The 19,082-nt window shown below is 38.5% G+C and overlaps 1 protein-coding gene across 22 annotated transcripts in view; it reads right to left on the bottom strand.

Annotated features, from left to right (window-relative positions):
* Positions 1-19,082, bottom strand: part of SNCAIP (synuclein alpha interacting protein) — a 157,180-nt gene that overhangs the window by 24,411 nt on the left and 113,687 nt on the right. For all 22 annotated transcript variants that reach the window (XM_004477687.5, XM_058277697.1, XM_058277801.1 and 19 more), the window contains 3 exons: positions 15,559-16,427; positions 13,757-13,936; positions 7,140-7,253 (listed from right to left, as the gene is read on the bottom strand). In XM_004477687.5, coding sequence (XP_004477744.1) covers positions 7,140-7,253; positions 13,757-13,936; positions 15,559-16,427 — 1,163 coding nt within the window. The remainder of the gene's footprint in view (positions 1-7,139; positions 7,254-13,756; positions 13,937-15,558; positions 16,428-19,082) is intronic.

Here is a 19,082-nt window from a genome sequence, read left to right as displayed (position 1 = left end):
AGCAGGGCGAAGGCTAGCTACAAAAGCAGACACACCTTGTAGAAAGTGAAACCCTCAAGGGCCTCTAGAGGAGGTGGAGCAGAGCCTGCGGGCCAGGGCTGGGGGTTAGCATCAGGATAAGGATATACTGATATACTTCACCCTCTTTTTCAGAGGCAAACTTGGAGAAAGTTAGAGCTGATAGTTAGACCAGAGCAGGTGATGTCTATCCCTCATGCTTGAGGTAGAACCACTTCCTTTATTTTTCCTATTTAAGTAAGGGAAGAAAAAACTGGATAACTTTTATTTGGTGACAGATGAGTACATCATGTGATCTGAACTCTTCAAAAGATGTGGTTGAGCAGAAGTATCTCAGGATAAAGGATACAATCAACCGGTGTGAAGGCTTATGGAAACTTCAAGAGGGCAGACTGCTGTGCCTCCACCAGTGTAAATGACGGCAACACCATACATGGAACAAATCTTTGACAGTGGATCATTCTCCAGCTTTTGGTGACTTGGATTGTCTCAGAATATTAAAGTATGAGAGCTGTTAAGGAATTACCCAATTCAATGCCTTTATTTTACAAATCAGAAAACTAGGGAAAGGACAACTTCCAGTATTCTAGGAGCTTGTTTCTTTATCCAGTACAGCTCAGAGTTGGAGTTCAACAGATATTTAAAAATGTTTTATACGTAACTAGTTGTCAGGGATATTTTCAGACTTATTCAGACCAAATTAAATATGATGGTGGATATGTCTATTTCACATGCATAGAATATGCCTTTGCTAAAATTCATAGTGTTTTGAACTTTTGATAATGAGGTTGTGGAAATGAAATATTGAATTTCCTAAGACTAGGTGTTTTTCCCCTTTTAGAAATCTGGGGGAGAATCTAGGGACCTTGACTGTGAGGGAGTTGAGAATGGGGGAGAACAAGACACCATGAACTCTGTGGTAGGTAAAAGTTGTCTTGGCTGTGCATGGCTCTCCGCATCAGTTTCATTCCATATTGTTACAATGACCTGCCTTCTTAACTTACAGAGGCATGAGTAACTCTTTCTTACATTAAAGATCTTCGTAATTCAGTATGCAAGACTTACATAAAAGAAGAACTATTATTCCACTGTGCAGAACAAGACAGGTCTTTGTCCAGCAGCTCAAATTCAGCTTTGTGTTCTGGGTGGAGCAATTTATTTTAATAAAAAAAGATACGCAAAGGCCTGACCACTGAGATATTTTATGGGAACATATATTGTACAGAGGTATACACCTAAAGTGACTGGCTGACTACACACCAGGTCTTCTAGCACCCGACCTTTAGGATTTCTGACACGAATGTGGAGAGGGCTACAATTCTTTGCTTTTGGTAAAAGCCTATTCAGCATCCATTTTCAAAGAAACTGTGCTTTCTTCCATGATATTGGAGAACATGTCAGGAGAGATCCTTCTCACCTACGATTTAAACAGCGACCTATATGACAAACACCTGTCAAGGAAGACAGAACAAATGTGGCTCTTTTCTCCCACTAAGATGGCCCTTATTATTATGTAACGGTGACCACTTTCCCCTCTTATTATCTATAGTATTGTGTCTGTGTGTTTATAGAAAGGTGATGTTAATGGAAGAATGAAACTTCAGATCTTCATTTCCCTACATGTACTGGCTCTCAGAGAACATTCAAAACAGTAACATGGATGGAGAGACTCTTCCATATTATTTCTAATTCATATAATGCTTCTCCAGCTTAAATTTTATATATCTACCTACACATGCCTCTATCAGTTCAACTTTCATTTATTGACTGAAAACTTCCTTCACGCACTAGTTTCCCTTTTTGGGGATTTTCTGTTCTTTTTGTAACTTTTTTTTTTATTTTAAAGATTTCTTTCTTTATCTTCCCCCCTTTACTTCCTACCGCCCTTTACTTGCTGTCTGTCGTCTTCTCTTCTCATTTTCTCTCCTCTAGGATTCACTGGAATTCAATCCTGGAGACTTTTGATGGGGGAGAGGTTCCCTGTCAATTGTGCCACCTCAGCTCCTGGTTTCTGCCACGCTTCACCTTGACTCTCCCCTTGTCTCTCTTTTGATGTGTCATCATCTTGCTGCATCACTCACTTGTGCAGGGCACTGGCCCACCACATGGGCACTCGTGTGGGCACTGATTTGCTGCTTGGGCACGCTTTCTCTTCTTCTTTTTCACCAGGAGGCTCCAGAGAGCAAACCCAGGTCCTCCCATATGGTAGGCAGAAGCTCTATCCCTGGAGCCACATCTGCTTCCCAGTAACTGCTGTTTGCCTTATATATTCCTTAAGGCCATGCAAGTTGCTTGAAGAGGCCATTAATATACATAAGTTATGGGATTTTTCTGGACAAAATCTAATAAAAAATGTCAATGAAAAGCATGCCATACGTTTATTGCTGCTATTAATAAAATCTCTGTAGTTTGTGGTGCCAGCACAGTTCTGAAGGGGTCAGCTTCTTCTGTGATCATATTTCACCAAATCTAACATGCTATCAATTATAAGATTCATTCTAGTTTTTGAGAGGCTAAATTGTAAGAAAAAAAGTCCAACAATTTCATAATGTCATTTATTATAAAGTAAATATAGAATTCTGAGATGGTAAATGTGAAAAAAAGAACACTTAAGAATTGATGAAACAGATTGTCCTAAACAATTCTCTGCCAAGCTTTCTCTTATGCTTTTACTTATGGCAAAATAAGGAAACTAAATAACATTGATAACAGCAAAAACAGTAAATTGGAAGATATCCAGTAATCATAACAGCCAACACTTATCTAGTGCCCATGACATGCCAGGCAGCGGGCAGCGCTTTAGTCCTCATGATGTGCCTGAGGAAGGTTCTATCATCCCCATCTCACAGGTGAGGAAGGAAGGTCCAGGCAGACCTTCTCTTTTAAAAAACTAAACGCATCCAAAGTCACACAGCTAATAGGTGGTAGGGCTGGGATTTAAACCCAGACAGCTTGACTCAGGAGTCAGCGTTATTTGATTGTGCATACTCCCAACTTGCCATTTTCCATCACCCCTGATTCTGTAAAGGCTATGCTTCCTCTGTGTCCCTTTGGTCACAGAAATCACAATTAACTACCTATCAGCCTGTGGGTTTTTGGGGCTCTGTGTTGGTTATGCTTTCTCAAAGATCAGTCTTTTGAGAGCAGAAGGATGCTCATGCTAATCAAAGATCCTTCTATTTTGATTTCAACTGCAATCGCAGCACTTTCAGCATTGTTTACTTACTTTGCCTCATGATAGTGAAACAAAAAAGTTAAAGGAATATTCCCCCTTATGGTAAATTGTGGAAAAACAATAGCACACAACCTGTGAAAGCATCCCTCTCGCCAGCATGAATATCATTGCTCATAAACATTAGAAGGAACTGCTGAGCCTTTTCTTTTTTTTTTTGAGAAGTACGCTTTTTTTTTTTCTGTTCTAACTCACAGTAAACATTTAAAATGGAGAATGAACAGGGCACAAACAAATGTGCTCTTGGTAGATGATCAATGCTGCGATACAGGTTGTTTTTGTAAAAGAAACCCTGACCAAAAGTCACTCAGATGGATTCAGGAAAAAAAACAAAAATCAAGCAATTATAGGTTCGATGTTGAAAGTAGCACAGAGCCCACTGGACCAACAACCAATGCATCATGGGCTAAGTCTCTGGGCAGGGAGGGTGGACGCTGTGCTGTGAGAGCCTGGACCAGTCAAACTGAACCTTCATATTGTGAGTATAACACCCTAAGTCATGCAGGGGCTAGCTTTGAATTGAGACAATTTTGCCTCAATTGTTTCGCCACCAACATCTCTCTCAAGCAAGAGCAAAACAGGCCTGTCTGGGCCTGTGTCTGGATGAGTGTCCCCAAGGCTTTCACCATCATGCTCCTGTGGCTAGTTCTGCTAGGTACAATCAGGGAACGAAATAATTGCACCCTCTGAGACTTCAGGTGTCAAGGTGAGGAAAATCAATTTCTGTCACCCCAAGATCTATCACTCTAGGAGACCACTAAAAACTGCTGGCTACCATGTGGTATTGGAATCTTTAAAAGTAATTTTTACAAGGAAAAGGATACAAATTGGGAGTCAAATGGAGCCCATTCTTTAAGAATCTATATGCGGGGCAGAGGGCAACTAAAATAAACCAAGAGAGGAATTTTCCTCTGTACTATCCTTTACAGAGGTATTTACTGAAGAAACAAAACCAGAAATGCCTGCTTGATGTAGGAAAACGTGCATGTGCTGAATCCATTAGAAAGCTGTTCAATAACAGTCTTCCTTGTGAAAATATTAGGCTTGTAATGGTTCCAAATTCAGCATCTCCACAGGTTATCTGTTACATAAGTGGCCACAGCGGATGCAGGGTAGCTGGGCAGAATTTGCAGTTACGGGCTTTTACCTTTTCCACTTGGGCAGTAATGCTCTCCTAAGGCTGCTGGACTGCCCTGCTCAGAACTGTACTTTAGGTCATTAAAAATGCTTATTAGCTTGAAATAACTTGAAGATGGATACAAGCATGAAGCAAATGTCTGACACAACTCTTCGAATAGGTCATAATTTACTCTAGTCCAGTAAAATAAGCCACACTCTCTCTCAACCAGTCCTGGAAAAGGCACTTTCTTTTGTTCTGTCCCAATAGCTTCAAAATTATGAGAAACCTGCTGTGAGAGTTGAATAAAGAAACTGGCATATAGAAGCGACTTTTCCCAAGACAAAGAATGTCGAATGCCCCATTATTTACTTAGGGCCTCAGAACAGCCATGCAATCCTTTCCTCCTCTTTTTTGGCAAGCTCTACCAAAAACTCAGGCAGGCTTTCCCCTGATATCTAAAATTCTTAGTTAGGCTTTAAATAAGCAAATAAAATCGGGAATATACAACAATTATTCAGGCAATTTGAGAATAAACAAAATTCTGTTTTGTGCTGAAAATGATTTACGAAGATTAGCAGTGATCGAATCCTGCCAGTACCTTGAAAATTCTATTCTCCTCTTTACCAACATCAGCAAAAACGGCAGTCTTCGCAAATGCCTACAAGCTATTACTGGTTGTTTGAAGGACACCATCACTGGGGATAGGAAGTGCCAATGCATAGAGAAAGTGGACTAATTCATACTAGTTAAAAGATTGTGGCTTTTACAAAATTTAAAGGCTCTTCATACTCCTTTCTCTTCATTTTATAAATTTAGCAGTTGCTCAGTTCTTCAAGGAGCTGTGTTAAGGTATTTCAATATCACAATATATTGTTATATAAGACTATAAAAATGTTTTCTTCACTGTAAATAATCCATAGAAATGCTCTATTCAGATGGGAACAAAGTTGGAATTCAGTCTTTGCTCTTCTTAACCATTAGGCCATGCATAAGTCACTTAACTTTCTTTCTTCAGGCTCCTTGCTCAGAAGATGGAGATTAAATCAACAGGATTTCATAGGGTTGTTTTAAGGAATAAATCAGGTATTGCACACAAAACCCAGTGGCATGGTGCCTGGCACTTAGGAAGCATTTTATATAAATTGAATGAACTATGGCCCCAAATAAACTACCGGCTAATGTAACTCCTACAAAAGAACGAGTGTGGTATTATTCCTAAGTCTATTTTTTAAACATGTGATTGTCATGCTTGAAAAATCATAATCTCTTGTTGACAATACCACAATGTATTGCCACTGGGAAAATTATAAAGCCAATGGGGATATGATTATATGCATGAGAAGCAATTTTCTTTTCCACAAACAAATACGATTAAATCTATTTTAATACAGTGCTGCCTTTATTTTTATTTTTATTTTTAAGATTGAGACTGGCATTTTGTGGTTCCACTTCTTTAAAGATGCTACACTCATACCTCATAAAGGGAGGCAGTGAAATTTGTTACTCCCTACACTGGATTATGATCTGCATACATCAAATACTAACACAAGATTTACTAATGTAGAAAGGTAACTCATACAGCCATGTGGTTAGCCTGCTTGCTCATCTTTAATAATCGAGTAAGGTTTACTTGTAATACCCTAGTACAAATTTTCTTCTGAATTGTGGGTTAAATAAAATATATCACTTTTTGATTTTACAAAAGTAAAATGTATATTGTAGAAAATTTGGAAAATACAGACAACTACAAAAAATAAAAATAAAAAGTACCTGTAATTCTACCCTTAGTGATAACTACTATAAACATGTTATATATTTTTTTCTAGTCTTACTTCCTATTTCTATTTTTCTCTCTCTCATGCTCTCAAAATTCAAAACTGGTGCCAAATTATAGAAATTACAAGCATTTTTATTTAATATTAAATAATGACCATTTTCCCATAAAATTCCATCATATGATTGTAACTTCATTTATTTATCATGATATACTATCTTGGAATACTCAGGTTGCTTAAAAGATTTCTTCGGGACTTGGAGTTGCCCTGGATGGTGCTTCAGGGGCAATCACCGGGCATTGTGGGTCCTCCCAGGGCCCACTGGATGGAATGTGGGAGAGTGTGGGCCATGATGTGGACCATTGACCATGAGGTGCAGAGATGCCCAGAGATGTACTTACCAAGTGCAATGGATGTATCACGATGATGGGAGTGAGTGTTGCTGGGGGGGGAGTGGTGGGGTGGGGGTGGTAGGGTTGAATGGGACCTCATATTGTTTTTTTAATGTAATATTTTTACAAAATCAATTAAAAAATAAATAAATAAATAAATAAAAAAGAAAAAATGCCATGTTAAGGAACTATAACAGTCTCTAAAGAAGAAACCCTAAGTAAACAAATATAAACATGAAAAAAAAAAAAAAGGTTTCTTCATTAAAAAAAGTGCTTGTATTGCAGCCTTCTCATTTTTCCTGCTGAAAATATTCCATTGTATGACTATATCACAATTTGTTTATCCATTCAGTAACTGATGGACATTTGAGTTGTTTTCTTTTAGGGGGTTACTATGAATAAAAAGTGCTACAATAAGTATCATTATATTTAAACTTTGCTTGCATTTTAATGATTTCTTAGGCTTGGACTTTGATGACTTACTGCTGCTACCACTACCACTACCACTACCACTACTACTACTACTATATGAGACTGATCATATGGCAAGCTAAGAAGCAATTTTCTTTGCCACAAACAAATACTTAAAAACTCCTTCATACCTGGCCATAGCAGCCTGAGTAATGAATAAGGCTTGGAAAATCCTTTGAACAGCTCAATTCTGCTATGGCTTCTGTTTCACTCACCATCCAGCGTACACACTCCAATTGACCATTCTAGATTTAAAAAGAAGAGGAAATTCAGGGTTATTCAGGTTTGAAAAATACCTCATAGGTAGCAATTTTATCAAGGGAAGAAAAAATCTGAATGCTGGCTCTTATATCTGGGTTAATTTACCTGTATTTTGGCTCTATATCAATTGCTGAATATTAAATATATTTTTATCATTTTAATCAGTTATCATATTTTAAAATCACTTTGAGTAAAATTTGCATACTATAAAATGGGCCCTTTTTAAGTATATATTTCCATGCACTTTGACAAATACACATCTTGCGATTACCACTCTAATCAAGATATAACACATTTCAATCAGCCCAGAAAGTTTTCTTGTGTCCTTTTGCTCTCATCTTCCCCACCTTTGACCCAGGCAAACAATGATTTGATTTCTGACATAATGGATTAGAGTATGCAGTTTTTGTGTCTGGCTTCTTTCACTCAGCATAATGCCTTTGAGATTCATCTAAGCTGTTGCTCATGTTGTAGTCTGTCCTTTTATATTGCTGAAAATATTGCATTATAAGAATATACCACAATGTGTTTATCCAAATTGATGGATATGAGTTATTTCCATTTTGGGGGTACAATGAATAATCATGTATGAGTCTATCTGTGGATATATGTTTTTATTTCTTTTGGGTTAAAAAGTAAGAGTGGAATTTCTGTGTCATATGGTATATGCATATTTAATTCATAGAAAACTGTCAAACTAGTTTCCAAAGTGGGTGACCACTTTACACTACTACCAGCAACATGTGTTTCAATTGTTCCATCTCAAAGACAACATGTGGTATTGCCAGGGAATTATTTTTCACTTAAAAGTTTATACAATAGAACAACTGTTTACCAATAGTCAAAAATATTTGTTAATGAGAAAAATCTTTAAGTGATCATGTGAACATCTTAATCAGTAAAATAATTGAAATGTTTTACAAATTGGGGGAAATTATTATAAAAGAATAGGCCATTATTTAATTGTTATTAGTGATGAAACTACTGATACTAAATATAAAGCCTCCATAATTCTTACATATTTTGGGAAATAAACGATTCCTAGTTAGGATCAAGAGGGACAGTAAAGCAAATATAGGAAGGGAAAGAAAAGGCAGTAGTAGAAATTCCTTAGTCTTTGGTGGGGGTTTTATAAAACCAGATATTATTCTCTTAATTTTTAAAAATTTAAACCTCTCTCCTAGCTTTATACATTTTATTGGATTTTAACTCTCTTTCAGGTACTGTCCTATGTTAAGAGTTACAAAATGTGATTGAGACATGTAAACAGTTACCGTATAGGCAATATGTATTAGTAATAGCTCTTCTCCATCATTTATTTTTTATTTTTAATTAAAAAAAAATTTTTTTTAAAGATTTATTTCTATTTATTTCTCTCCCCTCCCCGCCCCCACCCCAGTTGTGTGTTCTCTGTGTCTATTTGCTGCGTCTTCTTTGTCCGCTTCTGTTGTTGTCAGCAGCATGGAAATCTGTGTTTCTTTTTGTTGCGTCATCTTGTTGTGTCAGCTCTCCATGTGTGTGGCGCCATTCCTGGGCAGGCTGCGCTTTCTTTTGTGCTGGGCAGCTCTCCTTATGGGGTGCATTCCTTGAGCGTGGGGCTCCCCTACACGGGGGACAGCCCTGCGTGGCACGGCACTCCTTTTACGCATCAGCACTGCGCATGGGCCAGCTTCACACGGGTCAAGGAGGCCGGGGTTTGAACTACGGACTTCCCATGTGGTAGATGGACGCCCTAACCACTGGGCCAAGTCTGCTGCCTTCTGCATCATTTATAACCTAATTATTAAAACCCAGCCTCTGACATGAATTTAAATCCTTAATCTACCACTCAGTTAAACACTTGGACAAGTTATTTCATCTCCCTGGTACTCAGTTTTCTCACTATGAAATAACAAAGATAATGTTAATAGTAACTACCTCATAAGGTTACAGTGAAAATTAAATGAGATAAAGCATGTAAGCTTACTAAGCAGACAATACATGCTACCCTTATATTATTAGAATGCTGTCTTAGAGATTCATGATAACTTTGCAAGACAAATGAGACATTCTATTGTCTTCCTGGTTTGCAGAGTGTGGAATTTTAGCTTGGGCGAAAAGAGTTACCATGGGCATGGAACCAGGAATGCTTTAATGAAGGTGACATTTGAGTATAACAGGATTTTTTTTCTCTGAGTATTAGAATCCTATTTAACTTCTCAAGGAAGAAAGCCTTTTCTAAAAACAAGGCAGAGGGGTCATCTGGTCATTCTTTATCTGCTCCTATTTGCACAAGGACTTTCAAATGGTCATCTCTAAACTAGTCACAGGCAGACTCTCTTCTCTTTGTTAAATATCTTGCAGTTGCCTATTCTGATTCATCTCCTCCCTTCTTTGCCCTAATTTCTCTGATCTAGATGGGTGGCTCCCTTGCTCTCTGACTTCTGGCTGTGCTTGGCTGGTGAGGAGCAGTGGCAGGAGATCAGGATAGAAAAATGAGTTTGAGGTGCCCTTTGTTCCTGGGAATCCCTTAGGAGAGGGCACTTACAAGCTATATCTCATTTAATCTGCCTAGTAATCTATGAGTAATTACTATTATCTCTGCATTCCACAGTGGAGAAAATAGAGTTCCTGGACCAGTCTTCACTCAAAAGTCAGCCATTGCTTTCCACTCAATCCCTTCTTACTCAGGTTCTGTTAACTCCTTTTCCCAGCCGCTTCGGACTTTAGGTGTGCTATCAGTGCCCTGTTACTGATCACAGGATATTGTACTATCTGTGGGCTCCTACACCCTACCCACTCTTTTACATATAATCCCTTCATTGTAGACTTTCCTTAAATTACCCAGTTTGAGCATGCCAAGTGTTAACAAAAATTGACACAACACATTTAATTCCCTCTGAATGAAGAAAAGAATGGTAGCCACATTTACTGAGCATCACTGAGCACTTACGTGGTAAAGTAGTTTAATATTTACTGGAATTTATTTTAAAAATGTGAGAAAACAACTCTGATTTTAGTAATGTGAATCTTTGCTCTTTTTTGTCAGTCTAGCTAAAGGTTTGTCAATATTGTTGATCTTTTCAAAGAACCAAAATTTGGTTTCACCATTTTCTTTATTTCATTTATTTCTGTTCTAAATATTAATTATCACCTTCCTTCTACTTACTTTGGATTCAGTTTGCTCTTCTTTTTCCAGTTTCCTAAGGCAGAAGATTGGGTTATTGATTTGAGATTTTTCAATATAGGCATTTATAGCTATAAATTTTCCTCTAAATACTGCTTTAACTGCATCCCATGAATTTTGCTTTGCTGTATTTTTATTTTCATTTATCTCAAAGTTTTTCCTATTTTCCTTGTGATTTCTTCTTTGACTCACTGGTTATTTAGGAGTATTTTGCTTCATTTGCCCATACTTGTGAATATCCCAAATTTCCTTTTGTTCTTGATTTCTAATTGTGTTCCACCGTGGTTGGAGAACATACTTTGTATGATTTCAGTCTTTTAAATTTACTGAGACTTGTTTTATGGCCTAATGTATGGTCTATCCAGGACAAGGCTCCATGTGCCTTTGAGAAGACTGTGTATTCTCTTGCTGTTTGGTGTAGTGTTCTATAGATGCCTGTTGGATCTACAAGCATACAACATTTAAAATAAAATGCAGCTAGAAAGGCAGAAGGAAACATTTTATCACAACCATGAGTTTGAAACCAATATACTTGTCATAAAGATATATACCAAGAAAGCAAAAAAAAAAAAAAAAAAAAGTTACTAAATTCCTGCAGGAGATTTTTGTATATTGAATTATCTGAGCCTGGAGCTGCTCACTATTTGTTAAAAAAGAATATTGGTAGGGTTATATGTTTGAAGTTATATTACTACCAGATCACCACTTCCCCCTTGGGCTTAATCAGAAGGACTGAAAGGGAAATGAGAAGGGCAAAAAGGTTATTTCACTTGTCTGTTTAGCTCCTAAAATAATTTCTTGTATTGGTCCCTTTTTAGAAAACAGACTTCTCTCACCTCCTTTTCCAAATGTGTCTAACTACCATTCCCAAAGGGCACTCAGTAATGCCCTGCACTCCCACAGTATCTAGTATTGAGTCCTCCACAAAGCACTCAATAAATTCTGCATGTAACTGGCAAGTGTTTATGTTCCCTTTCAGGCGTTTAAGAGTGGGGGAGAGGTTCTTAAGGCCTCTGTAGGACTTCAAAGCTCTTTTCCTCAGGTAACCATTTAATTTGATACCTTGTCTCTGATTCTGCTTCCTGTCAGCCAAGTAATATTAGCCAAGCAACTTCTACCCATTTATTACAAGTTTGTTTGTCTTTCATGACAGCAGAGCTATGAGAGCTGTGCTTAATGAGGTGAAACACCACCAATCAGTTACTGGTATTTAAAAGGCGGTTTGAAAATGGAAGAAGAATGGCTTGTTAGGGCTCCTGGAACATTTTCAAGGTCCATCACGTTGTACTGACTGATTGAGGCATCAGGACAGATTTCTGAAGGAGGTGGTACTCAAAATATTTGTATTTACTGCTTTTATAAATTGTAGATTAAATAAACAAATAGAAGAAGACTTCTATTTTTCAATTGTCAAGAAGTAAAGTATGAAAAGCCTGAGAACCCAAATCTCTAAAAGCATATGAGTCTTATGGTTTTGATAGGTGTTCTTTATTAAAAAGAACCATTAAAACAAACAAAATAACTGCTGTTTACGTTTGCTCTCTGATGGTATGCTGTGCTTTGTTGACTAGAGGAGATTAAGAATGAATTAAGACTTAATGTGGAGTCACAGAAGGAGTTTATACTGAGCGATGGCTTCATGAGCTTTTAGTGTCCTGTGTACTTTCTGACTTTTAAGACTCGACTCTCCTATCAAAAGAAGTGCCAGGGGATATAAACTGAGAAAAAAACATTCATCTAAACAGTTAGGAGATACAGGAAAATCTACCGTTTATTAGAAAAGCAAAATGAGAATTGTATTTTCTAAAACACTAAAATGACAAGGTAAATGTCAACATTCACAGGCATTGCAAGAATACTTTATTCATCCAGGACATAGGCCCAGTGATGGCTAGACTTGATTCCACGCTTTCCACCAAAACCTGCTGTGGGCCTAGAACTGGGAACTTCCTATTGTACTGCTTGTATCACTGATTAACTTACCTGTCTTAGATACCTGGATACCAGCTCCTTAAGAACAGGGACTATGTCTTACTCCAGTTTGTACTGTTAGTGCCTAACACAGTGCCCGGTGGACTCAGCACACACTGTCCAAATGAACTATCCTGAACCTTGACCTCACATGTGATTCCTCTTCCTTCAGGTTTGGCTGCTGGCCATCATAGGTCAGGTTTTAATTTGTCACAGCATCACATCATTCACAACCAAAGGAAAATGATATATACTGGAGTCAGATATTACATATTTTATAAAATATTTTCTACACTATCTTTGAAATCATACCTCAACTTGAGTGAAATATTTTAAATATATAAAATAACTTTACTGAATGGTAAATGAATTAAAGATAGAAAATCTCAGATTTTCATAAAAATACATATTAGGTATAGGGCATAAATTGCTTGTTTTTCAAATGTGATATGTTCTTTAATTAATTCACAGGGAGGTTTCTTTAATGAACAAGCACCCAGGTAAATTTTAATACAATTACATTTATAAAAATTATGATTATCCATCTTTTAGAAGACACAACTATTATATACAGCAAACTGCATATGCAGAAGCACAAGATGCATTATATTTCACTGAACTTCATTTCTGGCTTATTAATATATATGATTGCATCCCACATTTATTTGCCAAAGAACTTACAAGTAATTTTAGTTTAATAGCTATCTTTCCAGTGATGTGCAATATTTTGCAGGGACACTCACTGCAGTGCTATACAAGCCTATGTTTTCTTACAACCATTTCTTGGTTTTAACTTTATCCCAGTTGATATTAATTTGTGTAGTTTTTGACAGATAGTAAATTGTGCTCTGCAAGGGTAAAACTCAAACTCACCACTGATATTCTAAACAATTCCTGATACTGATGACATTTAAACTTCAGATGTGATCCATTAAAAGTCTACTTCATTACCTGAAATACCTGAGTGCCATCATCTCTTAAAATACATCTTTTCCTCATTTGTCTTGCTCATTATACTTGCATTAGGAAAAATGTAACAGTCTCTTATAAATCTAGCTGTGGTTAAGAATCTAAATTTGTGAATAACAAAAGCTCTTAAAACCACACTATATCATTTTCCTTTCTCTTTATTAGCTGATTTGAAGCTTACCCTCATTAGACAATAAACTGGAAAATAGTCTCAAAATCTCAAAGGAGTTTGTGACTGAAAAGATCTCTCAAATGTAATATGTTTATTTGCTGTTTGGTAAGTTGATCTCTCTCCATTCCAATACTTTATTGAGATCACTAGAAATCTTCAAAAGTAAAAATCCAGTCTTTAGTTGTGGAGAGCCCACCCCAACCAGTCACCTTGATGGCCAGGCCAGCCGGAGTCAACTTCCCGGCATTTCGCTCACTGAGGCAATCTTCTCCCATCAAAGAAGTGAGGTGCTGCAGGCATTCTGCATGTCCTTGTGACGCAGCAATGTGTAACAGATTGTTTCCACTTTCGTCATGAATTTTGTCCAGATTGTCTGCAGCTAAATGTGGCTGTGCGAAGAGTAAGAGAGAAAAAGTGTGTTAAAAAAATCAGAATGAGACACTGGGGATTTTGCTCTGAGCACGGAAAGAAGAGATGAGGTTCCAGAAGCTCTGGTGGCAGCCACAGGGATCTGATGAATCAGTGTTCCCTGTTATTAACGCTAATGACTTTCCATTTCTTTCTTTCTATAAAATACTTTTGAGACATAGCTTCATGTGAAGCATGGGGGTGGCCAAAGAGCCGACGCGGAGGGTTCAAGCAACTGCAGTGACATTTGTGGTAAGTGGTAGGTTCCCTGTCTGTCTCCACCCCCTCCACCGCCAAGTTCTTTGTGGGTCGAGACTTTTATTCCCTGTGGTAGGTTTGTTGTGTGAACAAATCACTTGTCTCAACTATTTGCTTTTCCTTGAACTGTGCAAAACTGACTTTCTCTGCAGACTACAACAGGAGTGCTGATACCAGTGCTGCCAGAGGTGCCTCGGTGCAGACACTTCCGTCCCCAGTCTTACTCCTAGGGGCACTTGGGGGCTTGCTGGCCTTCGGTTCTCACACCCCAAAAAGGTTTAGTTCCCTTAATATGGACTGGTTGCTACAGACTGTTGGGTGCACTGAGAAGCATGATCATCTGAGAAATGGGAAAACACGGGAAACAACAGAAAGGAATGAACCAAAGAGAAATAGAACCAGAAAGAAAGGAAAAGACATTGTTTTTCAGGCAAAAAAATAATTTTTATTACTTTGATAATAAAACTGTTCTACCATATTGCCCTATTACAATATGCTTTTTGATAATAAACCGAGTACTTTGTACTTATACAGGTATGCCGTTACACTAAATAGAATTATGTTTTCAAGAGGGATTGAGATTTTCTTAAATGAGACTTTAATTAACATCATAATATCAACCCAGGCTTGCTACTGTTCGATCCAAATCTCAAGCCAGAAAAGAACAATGCAGGCAGATGGAATGCTATTTCAGTGAAGCTCTCTCTGCCTCTAAACTGAAAATTTCAGATTTTCTGACATCATGTTACTCTGTGTCTAAAGTCTTTGGAAAAGCTTCTTCATGCTCCTTAGACATGGACTGCTGGAACTAGGTAAAAACTATGTGGGTCAGAGGGCAATCAAGTTCTAGGGTAAGCTTCTATCTACAAATGTTTTCAAACCTCCTGATCTGACTCTCCTGAATAATGATCAGGATAAAACAGAAGACTCTATTCACATATCTGGCAGATTTGCCATCAGCAAGGAACTGACATTTCTACAAACAACTGTGTGAGAGAGTTGGGAACAGTTTGAAAAGCAAACAGAAATACATTAAGATTCAATTTAGAGAAAGTGCTGAGCTTTCTTTGTTTTCCCTTTGTTTTAGTTTGTGTCCTTATTCGAGGTGAATTAATGCAAAGTTAAAATGAAATAATACCCCCTTTACAGCAGTTTGTTTTCCCCTGTATTAACCTCATATCTTTTTATTTCTAAACACAAAAAGTCACATCTCTGAACTAAAGCCACAGGTAAAGTTTAAACTAGAACCAGATTGAATGCATCATCATTCTCTTACTACTGAGTGGAGCTAATAAAATGGAGTCTCTAACTGGTCAATATGCGTAAAGAACTGGATTATACTCACCAGTAGAGATATTTGTCCTTCTTTTACGATGTTCAAGATGCTTTTTGCTTTTTTCAGATACTCACTCTTTTCTTCTGGGCCTTGGGAGCTGGTCCAAATCATGCCACTGATCTGCTCTTCCAGTTTGGGTTCTGTTGCTGAGGGAGGCAGATGGAAAGCCCTCAGCTGACAGTCTGGCACTGCCTTCTCGACCTTTCGGCTAGGAGGATCACTAAAGGTCTTATTTAGGAAGTCCTTGCTCTGGTTTTCGGGCTCGTACGTGGAGCCACATTTACCCAGAGGGGATGAGCTCTCAGGCTCTTCAGTGGAAAGCTTGTGTTGGTCACTGACCACAGACGACGTTTTTCTCAGGTGAGGGCTTTTCACAGGAGAAAGAACACAAAATGGAGTCGTATTAGACGGTGAGTTCTCGGCACTTCCTGTAGAACAGGCTTTGCCAGAAAGGCCGTTGATGGTTGAGCATAAACCCAAAATTCTTTTTTCTGAAGTAACCTTGGTAAACGAGGCAAACTGCTGACTGGATTTAATGTAAGGCACATCCAGAATCTCATCCATGTCGAGGTCGTAATGCTCCAGTTCGCCCAGCAAGGCGCTGGGCTCAGTGAGCCTACCTTGCAGGCCTCCCTCTCCATCTCCTTGGCTGAGCTCCTCCGGAGGGGGGCCAGAGTCAGAATCACTCCCTTTCTCGTGCTCCACCTTCTGGTTCTTTTGGTCATCACTTTCATTGTTCTCCAGAGTCTCTGGCTGATGTTTCAGTGGGGAAACCCGCTTCACTGGGCGGAACTTACTGTATACATCAGCAATTCCTGTGGGCTTCTGCGTGTTTGCAATCAGAGTTGAGACGCCACAATTCCAACTAGAGTTAGAAACTATTTTTTAAAAAATTAAAAGAGGAGACTATTAAATTGAAACAAATCTTGGCCATGCAGGCAAACACAGTTCACTCAAGTCATGCTCAAATTAAGCCCCTGTGTAAGAAGATTTAGAGAGAACTTGTATGCACAAAACAAACATTTCATATCTAATACTGGAAAACAAAGGAAAATGATGACATGTGAGCTCAAAATTAATTAAAACAATAATGAATAGTAAAAGCAGAGAACTAAAGAAAACCAAATCCAGACATACATTTAGGTTTATTTTCTTGATAGATCCACCACCCAGGCAATATTTCAATACTTGCCACCACCTGGAAGACATCCACTCCCACAGAGAGATCCTAGAGAGCAGGATCCTCAGTGTTAAATAAACCGATTTCATTTGGCAGCAGACCCCACTCTTAGCCCTCACATGCAGTGACTGCTTTTCACTCCAGTAGTTCATTTTAATTCTTTGTAGATATCACAATATGGAATGTAGCTGCACATACCGACACACTTGGGAGGACATGTCCTGTACTTCAACACAATCATTACTTATTTGTTGCTCACATTCTAACTTTGGCCATGGAGGGCTCTTTCAGGTTGGTCGTTTGGTCCCTTTGATACCCCTGCATCCTGTTCTGAGTTCTTGCTGGCACCATGAAATGTTCCTGCCCTGGAAGGAACCCTGGTCTCTTTTATTGGAGAATGGTGTTTAGAAACCAAGCTCTGGGCACTGGGGGTGCTTGTTGCTACTGCGGTGTCACTGAGTCTCTCCCTGAACAGAGCTCAGAAATCTGTGCATGTGCACTAACTCACAGATCTATATGTGTATTAGAACCATAACTTTATGCTGACATCTTGGATTCTAGTCCAACACCACAGGACTCACTCTAGCTCTCCCTCTTCCCTATTTGTAACTTATTCCTCTGAGAACATGAAGAACCTGACTAATTCCAATCTAATTTAGGGAGCTAAGGGATGGTGTGTTCATGTGGGTGCATGTGTGCATATATACACATACACACTAAATGCTTAAGAAATCAAATACAAAGATTAAAAGAAGACATAAATTATTTAATATTGGGCAAACTCAAACTGTGCCCTGTTGGGTGACTCATTGGGTCTCCTATTAGGAGGATTATGGAAAAAAATATAAAAGAATAAGTGGTTAGAAGTTGTCTGGGCCAGGGGAGAAAAGTCATAGTTGACTTAACCCCACTCCAGACTGAACATTCCAGTTAACTGCCCTACAGAGGTATTTCATGATGCTTTCTGAAACATGACACAGCAACATAATGTGCTAACACCTCATAACAGAATATGCTTCTTATGATTCCATACTACCCCTCCATTGTTGGGAAAGCTGGAAAAGCAAGAATGAGAAGGAAGTTCCAAAGGGAAAATGAATAGGAAGACTGAGTTTTCCTCTATTCTATGCTAAGCTGAGGTAAAGATTGTATCTTGGTTTGAATTTGAGTAAGTGTCTGGTTGAGATAGAGTGCACACTGAAAGTGCTAGACACATCTAGAGGTAAAAGAACCACCACCTCTCCTGATTAGGCTCATATGAGAGGCTCCAATGCCTCCTCTTGGGGCAACCTAATGGAGCAACAATATTCTCCTCAACCATGATGATACTCTTCCTCTTTGGACTACTCCCCTGATAAGACCCTTGGGAAATTTCAGGCTACTGGTTTATGGGTTCCTACTCCCTTTCCACTTAGCTTATACCACCCCCTATTCAAAGATGTGAGATTTCAGGGTATGCCCTCCAACCAGGGATCTCCCATCTAACTCTCCTCTTTGGGGAAAGTTGCATGGGAAGTATGAAACTGGAAAGCATATGTTTTTTATGTTCTTTGTTGTTGGGTACAACCAAAGAATAAAAGTACCCAGGATGTGTGTATGCAGGTCTGTAATTTCTGTGATAGTTTCTGGCTATTACTGATTCTTGGGTGAAAGTGGCATGTAAGTTATTAAGTGTTCTCTAAATTTAGACCATTAGTCATTCTTCCTCCTGGGTTGTGTTCTAAAAGGATTCTGAAAAGTTCTGGAACCAAGCCAAGGAGATGAGCATGCCCTAAGTATGAATGCTCTGTAAGCATCAGAAGGCTCTTTCCACTCAGTGGACTGCAATTTTGCATGATGTTTCAGAGGGACTCCACTAAGTAGCCTACCTCAGAAGAGAATACTATGAGGTGTGGAGGGAGGGCTGGATTCTTGCCACTAAAGAATAGGCATAATAGAGCAAGTTCCAGAAGGGAAGGACAGTATCTAGATGCTCATAGGCTACGGCTCCTCTTACTTTTTGCTAGCCTTGGCTCTTAGTTGTACATAGTGTTTGGCACAGAGTAGACAATTAACAAAGTATTTGAATTTGAATCTCACAGTGCACAACACATTATACCTACTTTTTTAAAAAAGATTTATTTATTTTATTTATTTCTCCCCTTTCCCCTCACCCCAGTTGTCTGTTCTCTGTGTCCATTTGCTGCGTGTTCTTCTTTGTCCGCTTCTGTTGTTGTCAGCAGCACAGGAATCTGTGTTTCTTTTTGTTGCTACTTTTAAATGCCCAAAGTGCATCCTTCTGGGGAGTTTACAGGCTAATTTCACATGGGACAAAAGTCCTGTGAATAAACTCAGAGGGGTAATAATCACCAGT

Source organism: Dasypus novemcinctus, chromosome 2 (assembly GCF_030445035.2).
Source record: "Dasypus novemcinctus isolate mDasNov1 chromosome 2, mDasNov1.1.hap2, whole genome shotgun sequence".
In the NCBI taxonomy this organism is placed as follows: domain Eukaryota; kingdom Metazoa; phylum Chordata; class Mammalia; order Cingulata; family Dasypodidae; genus Dasypus; species Dasypus novemcinctus.
Note: the sequence above shows the minus strand (reverse complement) of the source record. Positions and strands in the feature narration are given on the sequence as shown.